Source organism: Pelophylax lessonae, assembly GCF_965119305.1.
Source record: "Pelophylax lessonae genome assembly, chromosome: 3".
In the NCBI taxonomy this organism is placed as follows: domain Eukaryota; kingdom Metazoa; phylum Chordata; class Amphibia; order Anura; family Ranidae; genus Pelophylax; species Pelophylax lessonae.
In genome coordinates, this window is record NC_138770.1 from 666,531,318 (window position 1) to 666,557,031 (window position 25,714).

General features: G+C 45.4%; 1 protein-coding gene across 2 annotated transcripts in view; it reads left to right on the forward strand.

The window, feature by feature from the left end:
• ABCC10 (ATP binding cassette subfamily C member 10) overlaps positions 1-25,714 on the forward strand; it is an 86,630-nt gene that overhangs the window by 59,226 nt on the left and 1,690 nt on the right. For both annotated transcript variants that reach the window (XM_082249854.1, XM_082249853.1), the window contains exons 12-20: positions 273-455; positions 2,224-2,362; positions 5,136-5,325; positions 7,440-7,783; positions 15,026-15,195; positions 17,129-17,289; positions 17,602-17,855; positions 17,930-18,075; positions 21,753-21,850. In XM_082249854.1, the coding sequence (XP_082105980.1) occupies positions 273-455; positions 2,224-2,362; positions 5,136-5,325; positions 7,440-7,783; positions 15,026-15,195; positions 17,129-17,289; positions 17,602-17,855; positions 17,930-18,075; positions 21,753-21,850 (1,685 nt within the window). The remainder of the gene's footprint in view (positions 1-272; positions 456-2,223; positions 2,363-5,135; positions 5,326-7,439; positions 7,784-15,025; positions 15,196-17,128; positions 17,290-17,601; positions 17,856-17,929; positions 18,076-21,752; positions 21,851-25,714) is intronic.

Genomic DNA, 25,714 nt, shown 5'->3' on the forward strand with positions numbered 1-25,714 from the left:
TCTCTTTTACACAATAAAGTCTTTTTTATATTAAAGATAATGCACTAGGCCGGGGCGCCCTCTGTTTATTTCCTAATTTCATTGTATACAGACACCTCCAGTCTTGAGAGGGCAGCAAGGTGGCATTTATCTGGATTGATCTGGATGGAGAGCCTAGAGTAAAACCTTTTCGGGGGCCTACCTTTAAGCGCAGAAGAGTTGTGTGGTGTATATGTTGAAGGAGACATGTCCTATAGCTGATATCCTGACCCATTACTCTCTTGTGGTTGCAGAGAATGGTGGCAGTAGTGTTGATGAAGAGGATGCTGGGAAGGAGGTCCGGTTCCCTGGCTCTGCGATGGGGGAGGAGGAGAAGAAGGAGGGGGCGGTCTCCCTACAGGTGTATGCGGCATATTGGAGGGCAGTGGGGAGCTGCCTGGCCGGATCGGTGCTGCTGACCTTATTCTTCATGCAAAGTAGGTGTATTGCTAGTGGACTTACAGTGCCTTGCGAAAGTATTCGGCCCCCTTGAACTTTGCGACCTTTTGCCACATTTTAGGCTTCAAACATAAAGATATAAAACTGTAATTTTTTGTGAAGAATCCACAACAAGTGGGACACAATCATGAAGTGGAACGAAATTTATTGGATATTTTAAACTTTGTTAACAAATAAAATAACTGAAAAATTGGGCGTGCAAAATTATTCAGCCCCTTTACTTTCAGTGCAGCAAACTCTCTCCAGAAGTTCAGTGAGGATCTCTGAATGATCCAATGTTGACCTAAATGACTAATGATGATAAATAGAATCCACCTGTGTGTAATCAAGTCTCCGTATCAATGCACCTGCACTGTGATAGTCTCAGAGGTCCATTTAAATGGCAGAGAGCATCATGAAGAACAAGGAACACACCAGGCAGGTCCGAGATACTGTTGTGGAGAAGTTTAAAGCTGGATTTGGATACATAAAGATTTCACAAGCTTTAAACATCCCAAGGAGCACTGTGCAAGCGATAATATTGAAATGGAAGGAGTATCAGACCACTGCAAATCTACGAAGACCTGGCCGTCCCTCTAAACTTTCAGCTCATACAAGGAGAAGACTGATCAGAGATGCAGCCAAGAGGCCCATGATCACTCTGGATGAACTGCAGAGATCTACAGCTGAGGTGGGAGACTCTGTCCATAGGACAACAATCAGTCGTATACTGCACAAATCTGGCCTTTATGGAAGAGTGGTAAGAAGAAAGCCATTTCTTAAAGATATCCATAAAAAATGTCATTTAAAGTTTGCCACAAGCCACCTGGGAGACACACCAAACATGTGGAAGAAGGGGCTATGGTCAGATGAAACCAAAATCTAACTTTTTGGCAACAATACAAAACGTTATGTTTGGGGTAAAAGCAACACAGCTCATCACCCTGAACACACCATCCCCACTGTCACACATGGTGGTGGCAGCATCATGGTTTGGGCCTGCTTTTCTTCAGCAGGGACAGGGAAGATGGTTAAAATTGATGGGAAGATGGATGGAGCCAAATACAGGACCATTCTGGAAGAAAACCTGATGGAGCCTGCAAAAGACCTGAGACTGGGACAGAGATTTGTCTTCCAACAAGACAATGATCCAAAACCTAAAGCAAAATCTACAATGGAATGGTTCACAAATAAACATATCCAGGTGTTAGAATGGCCAAGTCAAAGTCCAGACCTGAATCCAATCGAGAATCTGTGGAAAGAACTGAAAACTGCTGTTCACAAACGCTCTCCATCCAACCTCACTGAGCTTGAGCTGTTTTGCAAGGAGGAATGTGCAAAACTGATAGAGACATACCCCAAGCGACTTACAGCTGTAATCGCAGCAAAAGGTGGCGCTACAAAGTATTAACTTAAGGGGGCTGAATAATTTTGCACGCCCAATTTTTCAGTTTTTTTATTTATTAAAAAAGTTTGAAATATCCAATAAATTTCGTTCCACTTCATGATTGTGTCCCACTTGTTGATTATTCACAAAAAATTACAGTTTTATATCTTTATGTTTGAAGCCTGAAATGTGGCAAAAGGTTGAAAAGTTCAAGGGGACCGAATACTTTCGCAAGGCACTGTATATAGTAATTTATCTCTTCACAGATGAACCAGGCTGAGCCAACCTGAGACCTCCTGTTACTGAACTACCAGCAGACAGTAGTGCATGACAGGACTTGTACCTTACTTGTCACTGATACATTGATTGTTGTATTCCAGCTTCCAGAAACGTGTCTGATTGGTGGTTGTCACACTGGATTGCAAGCTTGTCAGACAAGTCAAGAAATATGTCATTATCAATGTTGGTCCCACCAGTTCTGTCACCCGCACTGCTTCTTTTTTCCTCCGGAACTCTTGTGTGAGTATAACAGTTAGGGGCTCCCCAGCTGGGCACTCCAGTCACAGAAAGACAAAATAGTGACATCATATGTGACATACCAGTGTCACCAAACATGGTACAGCTATCAGATAGGATCTCCTTCCAATAATAAATATATTTTACAGATAATGGAGCGTGTGATGCTGAGTGCCTTATTCCTGCCTAACCCTCATATGATGCTGCTTACACTCCTCACTTTTACCCCACCCTCGTGTACAATGCTGCATGCTCCGCACTACCTCGTCTTTCCCCACCCTGCTGTATAATGCTACGTGCAGTGCCTACCTCCACCTCCACCTCCACTTTTATATCTACCCCCAATGCAAAATGCTGCGTGCATCACTACACTTTACCCTGGGTTGTAATGCTTTGTATATCACTCTGCTCAACCTCAGTGCATAAGGATGTGGGATCCCCTCCCCTACCTTACCTTAGTGTATAATGCTGAATGTAATGCTTCCCTCTACCCTAGCTAACATACATACTGCAAGCACACCAAAGATCTTCAAGTAACGTCCAAATGCTATTATTCAGAGTGATCATATCTCAGCAGAAGAGTACCACTCAGGCACTCACCCTTCCGCTGTGATGAGATCACGCTGAATAAAAGTGTTTGCATATTATTTGAAGATCCTTGGTGTGCTGGCAATATGTATGTTAATCTAGGATGTTACTAGTTTCCAGCTGGCAATTACTGCAGCACCCATCCATCTCTTAGCCTATTTCAGGAACATGTGCAATGGGATTATTGTTTGTTGTTCTCTACACTTGCTGGTAATATTTCCTGCATGTCTCCCCTCTCCCTCTTCTTCTCTACCCCAGTGTATATATGCTGTGTGCACCCCTTTGCTCCACTCTACCTTCCCTCCCCCCACCTTGATGGATGATGCTGGTTGCTCCTCTCCTCTCCCCTACCCTAGGGGATAATGCTGTGCTCACCCCTCATCTCACCTCCTCCTTTCCTTATCAACCCTGGTGTATAATGCTGGGTACTTCCCTCTGCCCCCCATTTCCTCCACTTCTCCAATCTGGTGTATATTGCTGGGAACACCCCTCTAGTCCTCCCTTTACCCCCCCCCCCCCCCCATGTATAATGCCAGGTGCACTGCTCTGCTTCCTTCTTCCTCCTCTCTCCCAGCTTGGTATATAATGCTGTGTTCGCCCCTCATCTCACCTCCTCCTTTCCTTCTCCACCCTGGTGTGTAATGCTGGGTACTTCCCTCTGCCCCCCATTTCCTCCACTTCTCCACCCTGGTGTATATTCCTGGGAACACTCCTTCAGTCCTCCCTTTATCCCCCCCCCCCCCCCATGTATAATGCCGGGTGCACTGCTCTGCTTCCTCCTTTCTCCCGGCTTGGTATATAATGATGTGTGCACCCCCCTGCTCCCAGCCCATTAACATGCACTGCTCTGCTTCCTTCTTCCTCCTCTCCCCTACCCCAGGGGGATAATGCTGCGCTCACCCCTCATCTCACTTCTCCACCCTGGTGTGTAATGCTGGGTACTTCCCTCTGCCCCCCATTTCCTCCACTTTTCCACCCTGGTGTGTAATGCTGGGTACTTCCCTCTGCCCCCCATTTCCTCCACTTCTCCACCCTGGTGTATATTTCTGGGGACACCCCTTCAGTCCTCTCTTTATCTCCGCCGCCCTTATGTATAATGCTGGGTAAAATGCTCTGCTTCCTTCTTCCTCCTCTCTCCCAGCTTGGTATCTAATGCTGTGTGCACCCCCTCGACTCCCAGCCCATTAACATGCACTGCTCCGCTTCCCTCTTCCTCTTCTCCCCCAGCTTGGTATATAATGATGTGTGCACCCCTCTGCTCCCAGCCCATTAACATGCACTGCTCTGCTTCCCTCTTCCTCCTCTCCCCCAGCTTGGTATATAATGCTGTGTGCATCCCTCTGCTCCCAGTCTATTAACAGGCACTGCTCTGCTTCCATTTTCCTCCTTTCTCCCAGCTTGGTATCTAATAATGTGTGCAACCCCCTGCTCCCAGCCCATTAACATGCACTGCTCTGCTTCCTTCTTCCTCCTCTCCCCTACCCCAGGGGGATAATGCTGCGCTCACCCCTCATCTCACTTCTCCACCCTGGTGTGTAATGCTGGGTACTTCCCTCTGCCCCCCATTTCCTCCACTTCTCCACCCTGGTGTATATTTCTGGGAACACCCCTCCAGTCCTCTCTTTATCTCCGCCGCCCTTATGTATAATGCTGGGTAAAATGCTCTGCTTCCTTCTTCCTCCTCTCTCCCAGCTTGGTATATAATGATGTGTGCACCCCCTCGACTCCCAGCCCATTAACATGCACTGCTCTGCTTCCCTCTTCCTCTTCTCCCCCAGCTTGGTATATAATGATGTGTGCATCCCTCTGCTCCCAGTCTATTAACATGCACTGCTCTGCTTCCTTCTTCCTCCTTTCTCCCAGCTTGGTATCTAATGCTGTGTGCACCCCTCTGCTCCCAGCCCATTAACATGTACTGCTCTGCTTCCCTCTTCCTCCTCTCTCCTAGCTTGGTATATAATGTGTGCACCCCTCTGCTCCCAACCCATTAACTTGCACTGCTCTGCTTCCCTCTTCCTCCTCTCCCCCAGCTTGGTATATAATGATGTGCGCACCCCTCTGCTCCCAGCCCATTAACATGCACTGCTCTGCTTCCCTCTTCCTCCTCTCCCCCAGCTTGGTATATAATGATGTGTGCACCCCTCTGCTCCCAGTCCAATAACACGTTACATTGTTTGTGCTCTTCCAGGTCTCCAGTGAGATGGGCCGAGTCTGCAGGTCAGAACATTTCTGGGAATTTAACCTTCTATCTCTCAGTATATGGTGGGATTGCAGCAGCCAATTCAGTTTTCACTGCCTTGCGTGCACTGCTCTTCGCCCTGGGAACTGTACATGCGGCCACTGCAATCCACAGACGCTTATTGCAGAGAGTGCTGCAGGTGTGTAGAGTTTTTGATTTGTGTTGTTGTGTGATCGGTCCATGTCCTCCGTCCCCTTTCTATCATCCTAACTCACTATCCTCAGGCCATTGTCCTCCATTCATCTCTGTCCGCTCCTCCATCTGAGTTCTCCTAACTCTTTTTTCAGGTCACTGTTTCTATCCCCTCTCCAGTGTCCTAACTCTCTGTCCTCATGTGTCTTCCATCTCCTCTCCATTTTCTTAGCTCTCCTTACCTACGTGTCCTCTGTCTCCTTTCCATCTTCCTAGGGCCCCTTTCACACATGCTGTCCGTTTGTCCGTTTTTCATCTATCCGTTGACGGATGAAAAAACAGACATCAATGCATCTCTATGTAAAAATGGATGACAATGAATGATCATCCGTTAACATCCGTTTTCATCCGCCTCCGTCAATGTCCGTTTTTTGGAACGAATGAATGCCCTAGTTTTCATCCGTCAAACAAACGGATTGGACGAAAAACGGATGTAAACGGACAAACGGTCTGTTTTTTCATCAATTTTTGCCTTGGTAGTGGATGTAAAAAAAACGGATGAAAAACGGATGGAAAACGGATGAAAAATGGATGAAAAAACAAATGAAAAACTGATACATTTTGACGTGACTGAACTGAGGAACTGAACATTTTTGCATTGGTAGTGAATGTAAAAAAAATGGATGAAAAACGGATGAAAAACGGATTGAAAAACGGATTGAAAAACGGATGAAAAACAGATGAAAAAATGGATGGAAAATGGATGGAAAACGGATGAAAAACAGATGAAAAATGGATGAAAAACAGAAGAAAAATGGATGGAAAATGGATGCAAAACGGATGAAAAACAGAAGAAAAATGGATGAAAAAATGGATGGAAAACGGATGAAAAACGAAAGAAAAAACAGATGAAAAACTGATACATTTTGACGTGACTGAACTGATGAACTGAACATTTTTGCATTGTTAGTTGATGTAAAAAAAATGGATGAAAAATGGAATTAAAAAATGGATGAAAAACAGATGAAAAATGGATGGAAAACGGATGAAAAATGGATGGAAAACGGATAAAAAATGGATTGAATAACGGATGAAAAACAGATGAAAAATGGATGGAAAACGGATGAAAAATAGATGGAAAACGGATGAAAAACAGATGAAAAATGGATTGAAAAACGGATGAAAAACAGATGGAAAACGGATGAAAAACAGATGGAAAACGGATGAAAAACAGATGGAAAACAGATGAAAAACGGATGGAAAACGGATGAAAAATGGATGGAAAACGGATGAAAAATGGATGGAAAATGGATGAAAAATGGATGGAAAACGGATGAAAAATGGATGAAAAATGGATGAAAAATGGATGGAAAACGGATGAAAAATGGATGGAAAAACGGATGAAAAATGGATGAAAAACAGATGAAAAATGGATGGAAAATGGATGGAAAACAGATGAAAAATGGATGGAAAAACGGATGAAAAACAGATGAAAAATGGATGGAAAACGGATGAAAAATAGATGGAAAACGGATGAAAAACAGATGAAAAATGGATTGAAAAACGGATGAAAAACAGATGAAAAATGGATTGAAAAACGGATGAAAAACAGATGGAAAACGGATGAAAAACGGATGAAAAACGGATGAAAAACGGATGAAAAACGGATGAAAAACGGATGAAAAACGGATGGAAAACGGATGAAAAATGGATGAAAAACGGATGAAAAACAGATGAAAAATGGATGGAAAACAGATGAAAAATGGATGGAAAACGGATGGAAAACAGATGAAAAATGGATGGAAAACGGATGGAAAACAGATGAAAAATGGATGGAAAACGGATGAAAAACAGATGCAAAATGGATGAAAAAACAGATGAAAAACTGATACATTTTGACGTGACTGAACTGATGAACTGAACGGACCGTATGTGTGAAAGGGTAACTCTCCACAGGCCAGTGTCTGCCATCCCCCTCTCCATCCCTTTAAATCTCTCTCCTCAGGTCAGTGTCTCCTATCCCCTCTTGATCCTCCTAACTCTTACTCCTCAGGTTACTGTCCTCTGCCCCTCTTCATTTTCCTAATGCTCTCTCTTTTCCTATCTGTCTCTCCTCATTAGGCCACGGTAACATTCTTCGACAGCACACCAGTTGGACGCATCATCAATCGATTCTCCTCTGATATGTACTGTGTGGATGATTTCCTGCCCTTCATGCTCAATATATTCTTAGCCAACATCTTTGGTCTGCTGGGCATGCTGGTGATGATCAGTTATGGCCTGCCCTTGATTCTGCCTGTCCTCCTTCCTCTGGCTATCTTGTATTATTCCATCCAGAGATATTACCGCCATACTTCCCGCGAGCTCAAGCGGCTGCAGAGCATCACCCTGTCCCCGATCTACAGCCACTTCTCTGAGACGTTGTCTGGTCTGAGTACCATCCGTGCCACGCGACATGCCGACAGGTGAGCTGACACGCCTCTGAATAGGACTGCAGTAAACCCTGTAGAGCTTTTATCCTTAGAGGTCTTAACAACAGAAAATATAAATCTCTGTTTAATTCTGATTTCCTTTCAAATATTTTATTTATTCAAAGACCGATGAACCGGAGCAAATAATTACAACCTATTGTAAGAAACAACGTGGTAACAACAAACACAAACAGAAGCATGACTGTAAGGATTCTGTATATCATAGATCACAGCATGGTGAACATATAACCGTAGAAAGATATTTAAAGCGGAGATATGGAGCTCTAAAGCATAGAGAGACAACAAGCTATAAAGTGCAGGTGCTTCTGGAACAGCAGCATCCGCTTCATCCCCCTTCTTATTTTAAGAAGAGTGTGAACCAGAGGTGGGGGACTTGAGTCACATGACTTGACTTAAGTCAGACTTAAAGCGGAGTTCCACCCAAAAGTGGAACTTCCGCTTTAGGCAGTTCTAACCCCCTGACATGCCACATTTGGCATGTCATTTTTTTTGGGGGGGAGCGGGTACCTAGTTTTGACATGTACCCGCTCCCACTTCCGCTCGGAGCGCCGCGGCACCCTGAGCGAAAGTTCTCCTCTCCCCCTCCCTCCCTGCAATCTTCTGGGACATGTGAGAGGTCCCAGAAGATTGCCGACCATTCACGACGCGTAGCGCAACTCGCGCATGCGCTGTGTGTACCCGGCTGTGAAGGCAACAACTGTCACAGCCGGGTGCCCACACCAGTGATGCCGGCGCCGCACACAGAGGGAGAAGAGCGAGGCTTCGGGCGACCGCATCGCTGGACCGTTGGACAGGTGAGTATGTGTTTAGGCTGGAACTCCACTTTGAGGTTTGAGGACTTGAGTCTTGCTTGACTAAAATTAATAAAAGACTCGACTTGACTTTGACTTGGTATTCATGACTTGAGACTTGACTTTGACTTGAGATATACGACTCGAAATGAGTTAACTTTTTTAAGTTATGAAATATTTGCATTTTCTCAAGATGTGTTTAAGCAAAATGAATGTACCCGTTATTTTTCTGACACCACAGTCACTTAAAACACCTCAGTGTGTTCTGATTTTTAGGACACTGGCTGTTTAACAATGGAAATACTTAACATGTTTTTAGTGACTGTGGTGTTGAAACATGACCGGACGAAGGATTTTGAGCTGTTTGGGCATTCACAGTGTTTCTTTAACCGCTTGCCGACCTCCCACAGTATATTTACTGCGGCAGTCAGCCCCTCCTGGGCAAAGCGATGTAGTACTACGTCGCTCGCCCAGGAGCCTGCAGGGGGCGAGCGCGTGCCGCCGGAGCCGCGCTCCCGCCCCCGCTCGTTCACGGGCATCCCCAATGTCCGCCGGCCACTTGTGATCTCCCGCTGTAGAGGGAGAAAGGCAGACGGCTGATGTAAACAAAGCCGCCTGTCATTCTCCCTGATGTAACTGCAGAGATCATACGATCCTGCTATGTAGGATAGTATGTCTCTGTGGTTACATCAAAAGCCACGCCCCTTTACAGTTAGAATCACGCCCCTAGGGACACACTTAACCCCTTGATCACTAATAAAGTTAAGCCCTTCCCTGCCAGTGTCATTTTTACAGTAACAGTGCATATGTATAGCACTGATTACTGCAGTAATGTCACTGGTACCCCCAAAAGTGTCAAAAATGTTAGTCAGGGGTCCGATCTGTCCGCCGCAATTTCGCAGTCCCACAAAAAAAAAAAACGCAGATCGCCGCCATTACTAGTTAAAAAAAAAAACAATAAAAATGACATAAACCTTTCCCTTAGTTAACGTAATAACTTTTGCGCAAACCAATCAAAATACGCTTATTGCGATTTTTTTTTTTTTACCAAAAATATGTAGCAGAAAACAAATTGGACTAAAATGTTAACAAATTTAGATTTTTACAATTTTTTTGGGGAATTTCATATAAAAAAATGTGAAAACGATTGTTATTTTTTCAAAATTCCCGCTCTTTTTTTGTTTATAGCGCAAAAAGTAAAAATCGCACAGGCGATCAAATATCACCAAAAAAAAGCTATGTTTGTGGGAAAAAAAGGCAATCAATTTCATTTGGGTACAGCGTCGCATGACCGCGCAATTGTCTGTTAAAGTCACGCAGTGCCGAATCGCAAAATAGGCCCTGGTCTTTGAGCAGGAAAATCCTCCGGGGCTTAAGTGGTTAATATGCCAAGAAAAAAGCTCTAAGCAGTTTTGTTAATGTTGAAAATAAAACAAAACCTTTCCTGACTACTGACTTTTAACTGATTTAAAGGTGAAAATTGGGGTAGATCAGTATATTGACTTGATTTGTGACTTGACCAAAATAAATGACTTGCTTGACTTCTAGCAGGGACTCGACTTGACTTGCTTGCTTTTCGCCACAGTAACTTGGGACTTGCTTGAGACTTGAAGGTTAAGACTTGAGACTTTCTTGTGACTTGCACATGTGTGACTTACTCCCATGTCTGGTGTGAACGAATAGAGAGAAGAAGTAAGAGCTAGAAAGACAAGGCAGGCAAGAAGAATAGGAGGAAGGGAAAGAGAGAAAGGAGAAAAAAAAAAGGGGGGGGGGGCGGGGAGGATAGGTGCGTATGTGTGTAATATGTTTACCAGGAACTCAGACCCCCCACGGTCATGTGTCAACATTAACACTGGTAATCTCAGGACATAGCAAGTTTTGTCCTTTGTCAGAGAGGACAAAGAGATTCCATAGACTCTAAGTCCCCGTTCACACTGGTCGCCTCACAGGTCGCCTCACAGGTCGCCTCCCATAGGGAAGCTGTGGACCCGTTCTAATAGGAGCGACACAAGTCGCTCCGACTTAGAAAAAGGGTCCGGAGCTTCTTTGGGGCGACCCGGAACGACCGTCATAGACTTCAATGTTATGAAGTCCGTACCGGCCGCTCCGAGGTCGCCCCGGGAAGTAGCGTCGCTGCTATGTGAACAGGGCCTTAGTCCTATCATATTTTTCCCTGTTGTGTTGTGCTGACAGAGGCAATTCTTCTGTTTTTGTTAACGTCCTCAATTTTGCGAATACAATCACTAATGGTCGGGGGGGGGGGGGGGGGCTGCGTTTTCCAAAACTGAGGAATACAGGATTTGGCCACATTTATCCACTTCAAAACCGGGCTCTTTTCCCACTTCCGCCCAGGCCAATTTATAGCTTTTAGCGCTGTTGCATTTTGAATGACAATTGCGCGGTCATGCAACACTGTACCTAAACCAAATTTATGTCATTTCCCCCCACAGATATAGCTTTCTTTTGGTGGTATTTGATCACCGCAAGGTTTTTTCTTTTTTGCTAAACAAATAAAAAAAGACCGAAAAGTTTGAAAAAAAAAACGTTTTTTTGTTTGTTATAAAATTTTGTAAATGGATACGTTTTTTCCTGCACTGATGAGGCCGCACTGACAGGCACTGATGAGGAGGCACTGATAGGGTGGCACTGACGGGCAGCATTGATAGGGAGGGCACTGCCGGGCTCCCTGAGCCCTGATTGCCATCCCTGGTGGCCATGGTGGGCATCTCTGGTGGTTCTAGTGGCACCCCCCCCCCCCCCCTAAGGGTCTGCACTGGTAATTAATGCTCTGATTACCAGTGCAGACCCCCCGTCAGGAGAGCCGCAGATCGGCTCTCCTCTACTTGTGCCTGTCAGGCACGAACTGAGGAAAGCCGATCAACGGCACTTCCTATTTACTATGTGACCAGCTGTGATTGGACACAGCTGGTCACATGGTAAAGAGCCTACATCATCTGCAAAATATCAGTGAAAATACGTGCAAATATTAATTGTGTGCAAATTAAAGTGTAGCAAAAGGCAACCTTTTTTTTAAGTTTTGGATAGTTGGGAGAGGGGTTAGAACCCCTGGCAGTTTTACTGCTGTCTGTATCCCCATTATGGAGATTCGCCATCTCTGTTTTCCTTATTACCGAAAGTGAAAGTTAAAAAAAAAAAAATTTTGGTTGAAGTGAGAACGCTAATAGAAGGAAATCTTCCAATGGAGACACTTGTTCTGCCGACCCCCTCCACACTAGGATTCTATTTTCTTTGGAGGGATTGCCCCATTTTCTGCTTTGGCTATAGGACAGGAAGTGATGGGAAATCTCCGCCATGGGACACAGATGGCAGAAAGAAAATCTGACAGGGGTTATAACCCTCCATTACTCTATCCAAAATGAAAAAAAAAAAAATGTTTCCTTTATTTATACTTTAAAGTACAACTCAAGGGGAAACTTTTTTTTTTAACCACTTTACCCCCGGAGGATTTTGCTGTCTTACATCCAGGCCACTTTTTGCGATTCGGCACTGTGCGAATTTAACTGACAATTGCGCGGTCGTGCGGCGCTGTACCCAAACAAAATTTACGTCCTTTTTTTCCCACAAACAGAGCTTTCTTTTGGTGGTATTTGATCACTTGTGCGGTTTTTACTTTTTGCGCTATAAACAAAAAAAGAGCGACAATTTTGAAAAAATAACAATATTTTTCACATTTTTTTATATGAAATTCCCCCCCAAAAAAATGTAAAAATCCAAATTTTTTTTCATTTTAGGCCAATTTGTTTTCTGCTACCTATGTTTGGTAAAAAAAATCGCAACAAGCGTATTTTGATTGGTTTGCGCAAAAGTTATTGCGTTTACTAACTAAGGGAAAGATTTCTGTCGTTTTTGGTGTTTTTTTTTTTTAAAGAGTAATGGCGGCGATCTGCGATTTTTTTTTTTTTTGGCGGGACTGCGACATTGCGGCGGACAGATCGGACCCTTGACTGACATTTTTGACACTTTTGGGGGTACCAGTGACATTTCTACAGTAATCAGTGCTATACATATGCATTGTTACTGTAAAAATGACACTGGCAGGGAAGGGGTTAATTTTATTGGAGAGGGAGGGGTTATATGTATGCCTGGTGCTTACTGACGTGTGGGGGGAGGTGACTGAGTGACACAGGGACAGATCGCAGGTTCAGCTATGCTGAACCCTGCAATCTGTCACTGTCTGTCACTTAGGAGATCCGCCCGCTGTGTTTACACAAGCGGGCGGATCTCCAGACTCGATTCCCTGATGATCGGGGAAGAGCGGCGGTGATCACCGCCGCTCCTCCCCTGGCCCGACTCCCGCTGTGACTGAATACAGCAGGAGCGAGCCTCCGGCGGCGCGCGCGCGCCGCCGAGAGAGGGGAGTGTCTGGCGACGTAGGTCTATGTCGCCAGACGATAACGAGCCACTTTGCTGAAGTAGAGGCTCAGTGAGCAGCGGTAAAGTGGTTAAGTTTTGGTTAGAGTATATATACATTTGAACTCCTTTCAGTTTTCATTGCTGTCTGGGTCCCCTATTAGGGAGATTCATCCACTCTATTTGTTCTGTTTGCCATTATTATTGAAAGTAAAAGTAAAAGAAAATTAAAGGGGAAAATCTTCCAGTGATACACTAGTTCTGGTGATCCGGGAGTCCCCAAGGAAATCCCCTAATTTGCATACATTTCCTCTCACTTCCTGTTTGGCTATGGGATAGGAAGTAATGGAAAATCTCCACAATGGGGACACAGATGACAAAAAGAAAAATTTACAGGGGTTATAGCCCTCCCTTCCTTACTCTATCCAAAATGAAAAAAACAATCCTTACAAAGTGCAGTTCAATATACAATTGTATTTGCTCCCAGAAGAACAAAAATGAAGCTAGGTATACACTGTGGTAATCTAGAGCGATTCCTTAACCACTTCGGTACCGGGCACTTTCACCCCCTCCCTACCCAGGCCAATTTTCAGCTTTCAGTGCTGTTACAGTTTGAATGGCAATTGCGCGGTCATGCAACGCTGTACCCAAACAGAGTTTTTATCATTTTTTTATGACAGGTAGAGTTTTCTATTGGTGGTATTTAATCACCACTGAGTTTTTTTTTTTTTTTATATTTTGCTAAACAATATAAATAGACCGCAATTTTATAAAAAAAAGGTTTTCTTTGTTTCTCTTATACAATTTTGTAAACTTTTTCTCCTTCACTGATGTGCGCTGATGAGGCGGCACTAACAGGCATTAATAGGCTGCACTGATGGGTACTGATGAGGTGGCACTGATATGCAGCATGGATGGGCAGCCTTAATGGGCACTGATGTGAACTGATAGGCGGCACTGATGAGGAGGCACTGACAGGTATCACTGATGGGCACTGATTGACGGCAGTGATGAGGAGGCTCTGACAGGCATAACTAATGGACACTGATTGGGATCACTAATAGGCACTGATTGGCATCATTGGTGGGCACTGGTAGGCATCTCTGTTGGGGCTGCACTGATAATCATGCATTGATTATCAGTGCAGATTCCCCCTGTGAGGAATGCCGTTTATCGGCTCGAGAAATACCGATAACTGGCACTTCCTATTTACACTGTGATGGGCTGTGTTTGGACACAGCTGATTACATTGTAAAGCAGGGGTCCTCAAACTTTTTAAACAGGGGGCCAGTTCACGGTCCCTCAGACACTGTTGGGGGCCGGACTATAGTTTGAAAAAAAATATGAACAAATTCCAATGCGCATATTTTATTTGTAGTGCACAAAAAAAAACAATACAATATTTATTGTTTTATTATATTGTTTTATATATATATATATATGACCACAGCGTGCCCCCTTTCAATGTCAGAGTGACCCCAGCGTGCCCCCTTTCAATGTCAGAGTGACCCCAGCGTGCCCCCTTTCAATGTCAGAGTGACCCCAGCGTGCCCTCTTTCAATGCCAGTGACCACAGCGTGCCCCCTTTCAATGCTAGAGTGACCTCAGCGTGCCCCCTTTCAATGCCAGAGTGACCACAGCGTGTCCCCTTTCATTCGCTATTGTCACACAAATGGGTGGGCTAGGTCGCAGTGCTCTGTGCCCCGGGTCCACCCTTTTCTGAAGCATATTACAGCTTCAGTGAGTGACTGACAATCAGCCCTATGCCGATCCCGGCCGGCGGGCCGGTTTCAGGACCCTGGCGGGCCGCATGCGGCCCGCGGGCCGTAGTTTGAGGACCCCTGTTGTAAAGAGTCTACGTCATAGGCTCTTTACCATGATCGGCGATGCAGTGTGAAAGGATGAATTCACATCAGTCCCTGCCCAAAAGGAGCGTACAATCTAAGGTCCGTAACTCACATTCATACATACACATACTAGGGCCAAAATTCATGTCGCTATATAAGTACCTGTAATAAAAATACGGCCAGTGCTTCTTTTTGTTTGGCTGCAGGTTTAAACTTGAATGTGAGTCTCGTCTAGATGTGAACCAGCGTTGCGTGTTTGCCAGTAATACTGCCGTCCAGTGGCTGGACATCCGCCTGCAGATGATTGGAGTAGTAGTTGTTACCGCCATTGCTGTTATCGCTATAATCCAACACCAGAGGAGAGTCGGTGATCCAGGTGAGAATATTGTTAGGGATAGAATAATGGAATGGGATGATTGACTGTCTCTTTCCTTGCAGGCTGCCTCTCCCTGTCTCCCCTTCTCTCGCACGCTGTCTCTCTCTCTCTCCCCCCTTCTCTCGCACGCTGTCTCTCTCTCTCTCTCTCTCCCCTTCTCTCGCAGGCTGTCTCTCTCTCTCCCCTTCTCTCGCAGGCTGTCTCTCTCTCTCTCTCTCTCCCCTTCTCTCGCAGGCTGTCTCTCTCTCTGTCCCCTTCTCTCGCATGCTGTCTCTCTCTCTCTCCCCTTCTCTCGCAGGCTGTCTCTCTCTCTCTCTCTTCCCTTATCTCGCAGGCTGTCTCTCTCTCTCCCCTTCTCTCGCAGGCTATCTCTCTTCTTCTGCAGGCTGTCTATCTCTCTCCCCTTCTCTCGACGGCCGTCTCTCTCTCTCTCTCTCTCTCCCCTTCTCTCGCAGGCTGTCTCTCCCCTTCTCCTGCAGGCTGTCTCTCTCTCTCCCCTTCTCTTGACGGCTGTCTCTCTCTCTCTCTCTCCCCTTCTCTCGACGGCTGTCTCTCTCTCTCCCCTTCTCTCGACGGCTGTCTCTCTCTCTCCCCTTCTCTCGACGGCTGTCTCTCTCTCTCCCCTTCTCTCGACGGCTGTCTCTCTCTCTCCCCTTCTCTCGACGGCTGTCTCTCTGTCTCTCTCTCTCTCTCCCCTTCTCTCGCAGGCTTTCTCTCTCTCTCCCCTTCTCTCGCAGGCTCTCTCTCTCTCCCTTTCTCTCGCATGCTGTCTCTCTCTCTCTCCCCTTCTATCGTAGACTATCTCTCACCTTATCTCACAGGCATTCTCACTCTCCTCTTCTCTCAAAGGCTTTCTCTCTCTCTCCCCTTCTCTCGCAGACTGTCACTCTCCTCTTCTCTCGCAGGTTGTCTCTCTCTCTCTCTCTCTCTCCCCCCTTCTCTCGCAGGCTGTCTCTCTCTCTCTCTCTCCCCTTCTCTCGCAGGCTGTCTCCCTCTCCCCTTCTCTCGCAGGCTGTCTCTCCCCTTCTCCTGCAGGCTGTCTCTCTCTCTCCCCTTCTCTCGATATCTGTCTCTCTCTCTCTCCCCTTCTCTCGCATGCTCTCTCTCTCTCTCTCTCCCCTTCTCTCGCAGGCTGTCTCTCCCCTTCTCCTGCAGGCTGTCTATCTCTCTCCCCTTCTCTCGACGGCCGTCTCTCTCTCTCTCTCTCTCTCTCCCCTTCTCTCGCAGGCTGTCTCTCCCCTTCTCCTGCAGGCTGTCTCTCTCTCTCCCCTTCTCTTGACGGCTGTCTTTCTCTCTCTCCTCTTCTCTCGACGGCTGTCTCTCTCTCTCCCCTTCTCTCGCAGGCTGTCTCTCTCTCTCTCCCCTTCTCGCGCAGGCTCTCTCTCTCTCTCTCCCTTTCTCTCGCATGCTGTCTCTCTCTCTCTCTCTCCCCTTCTCTCGCAAGGTGTCTCTCTCTCTCTCCCCTTCTCTCGCAGGCTGTCTCTCTCTCTCTCTCTCTCTCTCTCTCCCCTTCTATCGTAGACTATCTCTCTCACCTTATCTCACAGGCATTCTCTCTCTCCTCTTCTCTCGAAGGCTTTCTCTCTCTCTCCCCTTCTCTCGCAGACTGTCTTTCTCCTCTTCTCTCAAAGGCTGTCTCTCTCTCTCTCTCTCCTCTTCTCTCGAAGACTGTCTCTCTCTCTCTCTCTCTCCCCTTCTCTCGCAGGCTGTCCCTCTCTCTCCCCTTCTCTCGCAGGCTGTCTTTCTCTCTCCTCTTCTCTCGCATGCTGTCTCTCTCTCTCTTGCCTTCTCTCGCAGGCTGTCTGACTCTCTCTCTCCCCTTCTCTCGCAGGCTGTCTCCTCTCTCTCTCTCTCTCTCTCGCTCCCCTTCTCTCGCAGGCTCCCTCTATTCTCCTCCTGTCTCTTGTTCTCATTGATCTCCTCTTCTCTGTAGGTCTAGTTGGGCTGTCTCTGTCCTATGCGCTCTCCATCACGGGATTGTTGTCCGGTCTTATCTCCAGCTTCACTCAGACAGAAGCCATGATGGTGAGTGTGGAGAGAGCTGAAGAGTACTCCACCATGCTGCCATGTGAACCAAGAGAAGGGATAGTAATGGTAAGTGACCTCCAGGCCGATACCAACATAGTTGTCACAGGAATTCAGCTTCTAATTGTCTGCTCCTGTAATTTATGGAGCACGAGTGTGTTATTAACAGGTCCTCTGATTCTGCAGTGGAATATATTGCCAATTCTCAACATAATGAGAAATGAGAGAGGGTCACAGCTTGTAGTCCTTCCGACCTCTAACCAGAGAACCCACCTTCAGACTGCCCATGCCACCTTCAGACTGCCAATGATAGAGGCACAGGACCCTCAAAGGGTACATTTCTGAGACACTTTCTTCATATTACCTGTGTCTTTCTTGCAGGTAGAGCCAGACTGGCCCAAACATGGGCGTATTGAGTTTAGAGATGCCATTTTATGTTACCGCCCTGGCCTTCCCAATGCACTGGATGGTGTAAACTTCACCATATCTCCTGGGGAGAAGATTGGAATTGTGGGTCGGACAGGCTCTGGAAAGTCCTCTTTGTTCCTGGTGCTCTTCCGGATGATGGAGCTAAATTCTGGTCAAATTCTTATTGATGACACTTCCACGCGAGAGCTGAATTTGGAAGACCTGAGGTGAGTGGCAATAAAGATGCTGGGGTTAATGTCCCATGGACCTCCTTTATGTAATTTTTCTGTTTCTCTGTCAGGTCACGACTTGCCATCATCCCTCAGGATCCCTTCCTGTTCAGTGGTAGTGTCAGGGAGAACCTGGATCCTTTGTCCCGCCACACGGATTCTGATCTGATGGATGTTCTCTCCCAGTGTCACCTGCAGGATTTGGTGGAGCGTATTGGTGAGTCATCTCATGGAGATTGGGCTGGGACTCTTTCATAATTTGTGTCGGTTATTGTCCAATCAAAAATAATATGCAGCGCTCCAACAAAAGTGCAACAGATAATATAAAAATGAAACTATAAAATATTAACCACTTAAGCCCCGGAAGATTTTACCCCCTTCCTGACCAGGGGGTTTTCTCTTACGTCCTCCGACAGTCGCCGCCTCCTCTAAGTCATCACTGTTGGGTATTGTCTTCCTATCCGTAGGAATAGCTGCCCTGGAAGATTTTACCCCCTTCCTGACCAGGGTTTTTTTTACGATTTTTTACTGCGTGACTTTAACGGACAATCGTGCGACGCTGTACCTAAACAAATTTGACGTCCTTTTTTCCCACAAACAGAGCTTTCTTTTGGTGGTATTTGATCACCTGTGCGATTTTTTTGATCATGCGCTATAAACAAAAAAGAGCGTCAATTTTGCAAAAATAACAATATTTTTCACATTTTTTTATATGAAATTCCCCCCAAAAAAATTTAAAAATCTACATTTTTTAACATTTTCGGCCAATTTGTTTTATGCTACATATGTTTGGTAAAAAAAAAAAAGCGTATTTTGATTGGTTTGCGCAAAAGTTATTGCGTTTACTAACAAAGGGAAAGATTTTTGTCATTTTTGGTGTTTTTTCTTTTAACGAGTAATGGCGGCGATTGCGATTTTTTTTTTTTGCGGTACTGCGACATTGCGGCGGACAGATCGGACCCTTGACTGACATTTTTGACACTTTTGGGGTTACCAGTGACATTACTACAGTAATCAGTGCTATACATATGCACTGTTAGTAAAAATGACATTGGCAGGGAAGGGGTTAACTGTATTGGAGAGGGAGGGGTTAAGTGTGTCCTAGGGGCGTGCTTATAACTGTGATGGGACATGGCTACTACTGTAAAAACAGAGATCAATGGTCCTACATAGGAGAACCGTCTGATCTCCATTTTTACACAGGGGAGAATGACAGGCGGCTTGTTTACATTAGCCAAAAAAAGAAAAGAGTGATACTAGGCACCCTGCTCCTGCGCTCAAAACCAGGTCCTCAAGCTGTTTCGATCTGGGAACCTACACTTGGCATCCCGTATGGCTACGCCTTGCTGCCCTTTACGACCGGGGTGGTCAAAGACACTGAAAAACAAACACAAAAAAGGGCGCACCAGCCTAGCGCATTGAGGCTCTGAGGAAGAGGCAAGGCCTCGAAACGCATTAGCCTTCCGTACATATGGGATATCGGATTCTATTTTGATGCCGTTTTGTTGGAATCTATATGCTGATCTACCACGCATGTTTGTGAGTAGTTGATTTTAAACTATTATTATTAAAAAGCTTGCTGAGGATAATGCGCTAGGCTGGTGCGCCCTTTTTTGTGTTTGTTTTTCAGTGTTTACATTAGCCGCCTGCCTTTCTCCCTCTCTACCGACGATCACAGTGTGACCGGCGGACATCGGGTCCGCCGGTCACACGCACGGACTCCTCAGTGAACGGGCCGGGGCGGGTGCGCGCCTCAGCGGGCACGCACTCGCCGGCTATTGGCTCACAAGCCAGTCACAGGCTAGTGACGTATATATACGTCACTTTGCCTGGCCGGGGCTGACCGCCGCAGTATATGTACTTGCGGCGGTCGGCAAGCGGTTAAAGTGCATCAATCAATATAGTGTACTACAATGTACAAAAACCATTTAATGTGCAAACAAGGCAATCTTTAAAGTGCTGGTGCTCTATAATTGTCCAGTCAATTCAGAAAGTCCCCAAATCCACATAGGAGAATCCTCCTAAGATCCTCAATAATAATCTCCCCCAGTGTGAAAAGAGCCTCCACTTGCTGGGTCTGGAGGCTCTAGCTAAAGAACTTAGATGCCTGTATTCTTTATTTTCTCCCTTGGTATGCACCCACCTATGGATAGGACACAGGGAAAGAGATGTACACCGCTCAGGCAATTGGAGCTTCACAGCCAGCTATGGGTGCAGGACCTCGGATTGGAACTACCTACTGAACAAGCACGCTGTGAGTCGTGTGAAACATGTCTACCATCCATTTTGCTGTACCTTGCATCCTTGTTAAATAAAGCCTTTCATCGTGAGCCATGGTTTGGTGTGCGGCCATTTCTCTTGTACTCCTATGGATAGACCTGGACCCTAGAGGAGGCCTACGTTATTGTCTACGGTTAGTCTAACGTTGTTGCTCCCATCTATCTCCTAGTCAGTTATTTGTATTGACATTTTTGTGGCACTGTTGATATGTCTGGTGGTGCTTCTTTTATTTTTCTATATGAAAAAAAATTTTTTTTTTTTAAGATTACAAAAAAAATGCCTCTGTCACCAAAAGGGCAGCGATCCTCCACATCCATGCACTCACCTGAAGGCTAATAAACATTAGCATGTGTAATCACAGCCTTTCTTGTAAGCACATAGAATCCACCTTTGAACTCCCACGCCCAATTGCCAAGAATGGGGATATCCCTTTAGAACTTGCATGCGGACGAAACGCGTCTGGTGGAGCCTTACGTGCTGACGTCTCGTGGCTGCTTCCGGGTCTCGGATTAGCTGCCATGTTAGTAAGTCCAGCTGCTTCTGAATGTGTTTATTTCCAGATAGATTCATTGATGTGTTTTAAGTGGCCTATTTATTAATAAATACTGCACTGTATACCTTATCTCTGGGCTCTGTGTTGTGAGCTATTTCTGCACAGGATCCATTCTTGCCGATCTGAAGTGGAAGTTCAAAGGTGGATTCTATGTGCTTACAAGAAAGGCTGTAATTACAAGCTAATTTTTATTAGCTTTCCAGTGAGTGCATGGAGATGGAGTGGAGGCGTTTTTCACACTGGGGGGACATTATTATTGAGAATCTCAGGAGGATTCTCTCATGTGGATTTGGGGACTTTATGAATTGATTGGACAATTACAGAGCACCAGCAATTTAAGGCTACGTTCACATGTTAGCTAGCGGACCGCGGGCAGAATCACTGCGATTCTGCCCGCGATCCGGAAATCATTGCAAATCGCGGGACGCCTGTGCGTTGCCGTTGATTTGCAATGGCACCCCAAACGCTGTGCAATGTTGCCGCGATTTCCGCTTGCCGAATCGCGGTAACATCGCACATACAAAATTGCGGGTTGCATGACGCCCAAAAAAGGCACAAGAGCTTCTTTGGGGCGTCATGCGACCCGCGATTTTGTTTGCGCGATGTTACCGCGATTCGGCAGGCGGAAATCGCGGCAACATCGCACAGCGTTTGGTGTGCCATTGCAAATCAACGGCAACGCACAGGCGTCCCGCGATTTGCAATGATTTCCGGATCGCGGGCAGAATCGTGGCGATTCTGCCCACGGTCCGCTACGCTAACATGTGAACGTAGCCTAAAGATTGCCTTGTTTGTACTATAAATAATGTTTTTTGTACTTTGTAGTAAACTATATCGGTTGATGCACTTGATCACATGATCATTTTATAGTTTAAGTTCTATTGTATTTATATATTATCTGTTACATTTTTTATTGTAGACCTTTACATTATTTTTGATTTGCTTTGAATACTGTATGAGGTTGGTTTGTCCCCTTTTTTTGCAAGTAGCTTTCTCCTCTGAGCGCTCGCTTATATCTTTTGTATTTGAATTACTTATTGTCCCATGTCCTCGTCTTGCAGGGGGTCTGGATGCAGATGTTGGTGACAAAGGGAAGAATTTCTCTCTTGGACAGAGGCAGCTCTTATGTCTGGCCAGAGCTTTACTCACTCATGCCAAGGTGAGTCCCATGGTAGGCCGTAGGTTGACCACATACCGCAAAGGGCAGTCAGATGACTGTCCATGGTCTCATCATGGAAATATCAGTTGAGAATGCGGGACTTTTAAAGGTGAGGGATAGTAGGAGATGGTGTGTGGGGGCAGGCTGGATAGATGGTGGGGAGGGGCGGGGGGGGGGGGGGTTGTACAAGGTTGGTGTGGTAAAGGGAGTCCGATACCAACCAGCTAAGGTGAACCTAACAGGTCTTGCCAGGCAACGGTCACTGTCATCTGCTAGTGTTTTTTCTCTGTAATTATATGCTTCCGAATCATTGCCAGCCAGGGCTGCTGTTAGAAATGACGTACAGTCTTCCTGGTAGGGCCCCCCCCCCCCCAATTTCTCAAGACAATATTTTCAATAGAAATACACTAAAATCATTAGACATAAACATAACAGAGAACCTGTGTGAATTAGGCCCTTTTTAAATTGTTTTTTACATTGAAAAAATATATATAACTTTTTTTTCTTAAATGTTAAAACGTTTTACAATTATTTTATTTTATCATTTTTTTTCAATGTTTTATTACAATGTTTAATTATTATTTTTTTTTTTTTTTTTACAATTTGTAATTTTTTTACAGGACAGGGAGGCCAGCAGCGCTGTGGGGGGGGGGTGACGTCACAATGAAAGGGGGCACACGGGAAGGGGGGGTGTCAGAAGCAGACAGAACAGGGAGGGGGATCGGTTTCAGAACAGCAATTACAGGAATGATGCGCTGTGTCTCTCCCCGCAGCAGGTGAAAGCCGGCAGGAGGGGGAGAAACTGGCTTTCAGCTGCTGTAGAGAGGCACACAGGGCTTCCTTCTGTATTTGCCCATCCGCCCGACTGCACCGATTCCCCATGCTGTTGGGGCTCCCTACAGGAGGACTGGTGGTGCCCCCCCTATCAGTGGTCCTGTTGCCAGCTCCAAAAGATGCTGAGTCAGTTGATGCTTGGGTGCATTAGTTAGCGGTAGTTGTTTGTGTACTTAAAGCCCAACTCCAGGCACAAGAACAAAACTATCCTTGCAGTGGGGCCCCCACGCTACTTCTACAGCCTGTGATGTCACTTACAAAATTAATAGATTTTTTAATTGTAACCCTAGTTACATTATTTATGTCATCACATGTAGCGGACGCTCTATTCAGGATGTTGGCAGGTTAAAAGATCGATTCCGGGAACATCTGAGCGACATTAGAGGTTGTAAATCCACTAATGTGGCTAGACATTTTTAACAATGTTCATGTGGGTGATCTTTCCCTAGTAAGAGTACAAGTTATTGAACAGGTTAAGCCCCGGAAGATTTTACCCCCTTCCTGACCAGGGCCTATTTTGCGATTCAGCACTGCGTGACTTTAACGGACAATTGCGCTGTCGTGCGACACTGCACCTAAACAAATTTGACGTCCTTTTTTTCCCACAAACAGAGATTTCTTTTGGTGGTATTTGATCACCTGTGCGATTTTTACTTTTTGCGCTATAAACAAAAAAACAGCATTAATTTTGCAAAAATAACAATATTTTTCACATTTTTTTATATGAAATTCCCCCCCCAAAAAAAGTAAAAATCTAAATTTTTTTAACATTTTGGGCCAATTTTTTTTTTTTTACCATATGTTTGGTAAAAAAAAATCGCAAAAAGCTACTTTGATTGGTTTGCGCAAAAGTTATTGCGTTTACTAACAAAGGAAAAGATTTTTGTCATTTTTGTTGTTTTTTTTTTTAACGCTTAATGGCGGCGATCTGCGATTTTTTTTTTTTTGCGGGACTGCGACATTGGGGCGGACAGATCGGACCCTTGACTGACATTTTTGACACTTTTGGGGTTACCAGTGACATTTCTACAGTAATCAGTGCTATACATATGCACTGTTACTGTAAAATGACACTGGCAGTGAAGGGGTTAACTTTTTTTTAGAGGGAGGGGTTATGTGTATCACTAGGGGCGTGATTCTAACTGTGATTGGCTGTGGCTTGAGGTGTAGGAACAGTGATCAACGGTCCTACATAGTAGAACCGTATGATCACCATTCCTACACAGGGGAGAATGACAGGCAGCTTGTTTACATCAACCGCCTGCCTTTCTCCCTCTCCACCCGACGATCGCGAAGGACCAGCGGACATCGGGTCCGCTGGTCACACGCGCGGGGAGGTCCGTGACCACGCGAGAGCGCGCCTCCGGCGGCGTGCGCTCGCTCCCTAGACCCTCACAGGCTAGCGACGTATCCCTACGTCGCTCTGCCTGTGAGGGGCTGACCGCCGACGTAAATAGTCGCGCAGCGGTCGGCAAGTGGTTAAGTTGCCAGAGAAAGGGGGAGATATATTTAGTTTTTTTTTGTAAAAGAGAAGTCTTTTGGATATTTAGATTACATACAAGAATACCGGAAGGGTTACATTTTGAATGGGATGGTGTGACTCCCTTTTTCTGTTTTTCTTTATTTCCTGTCTTTGTTTTTTTTTGTTTTTGAGTGACCCCCTTTTTTGTTTTTTGTTTTTAATTTCCTGTCTGTTTTTTTTTTTTTTTTCTCTCGTGTTTTTATTTTGTTATTCATTATTTTTTATATAATATGCATTTATATAATACATTGTGCATTGCTCCATTTTGGTCACAGGTGTGATTTTTTTTTTTTTTTTTTACATCTTGTACACTCCGTACATTTTGTATATTGAAGCATTGCATGGGTGCAATTTGTGTTTGTTTTTTCTATTTGATTATAGGTTATTAAGTGGGGGGGGGGGGATGTATGGGGTGACATATACGTGATTGTAGTCACCATCCCTGAAGGTTGTTGCCTAAATTTGCATAGATTTATATAATTATATATTTATATATTGTATTCAATCATACTTCTTGCGCCAATGCCATAGCTTTTTTGTTTTTACAAGAAAGGAAACAAAATACATTTTCTCTTTCAATTGTTATATGTTTCTTTAACAGATTGGCTGAATATACCAATCTGTTTGTCTTTGCTGGGATGTTAGTAATTGGTTAATAGTTAACATCATGAATTACTCTCATATTGGGAACATATGTTACCGTTACTATTTTAACACCAGATGCAACGATGTATTGACAGTTATGATTAAGCGATATTGAATCGTGAAACGCGTCAACGGTCTGTGGCTCGATTGTCTGGTTTTGTTGGATTTACAATCTTAATAAAGGATAATTTTATCCTTATCCACTGGAGTGCGGTCAAACCTCTTTTCGTTTACATTGAGGGGCCCCAAAACTACAAGGGCTAAATGCTCATTTTTGCCTAGGGGTAGAGGAAAAAGGTGTAATGCCTACCTTATTCCTCTCTCCAGGAGGATCAGTTTAGCATGGCGATCAGTCCTGCAAAGCCCCTGTCTAGGGCACCTCCAATCTGTATTTGCACTCCTGCCTAGGGATCGACCGATTATCGGCAAAGCCGATATATCGAGGGCCGATATGCACTTTCACCAATATATTGGAATCGGCCACCAAGGTGACCGATATTGCCGATATTTTGGGAAAGTGCTTGTATCAGAGTGATGCCTGCAGCTAGAGGCATCACCCCGGTACCAGCGTCCATAGCCAATGGTCGGCTGTCTTGTAATGACAACCGATGCGGCTGAGAAGCTGCTCAGCTGTCATTACAAGCAGCGGGAGGGGATGTCCCCCCCCCCCCTCCCGCCACCTTCTGCGGCTCGCCCGGGTCTCCCGTCCCACCGGAAGGCCCGGGCAAGCAGCCTGCACGGCCGCCGAAGACCCAATCAAAGCCGCATTCGGCTCTGATCGGGTCTCCATGTAAAAACCCGGAAGTGATGTCATGAGTGACATCACTTCCGTGTACTGTCTGGCGCCAGATTAAAAAAAAATG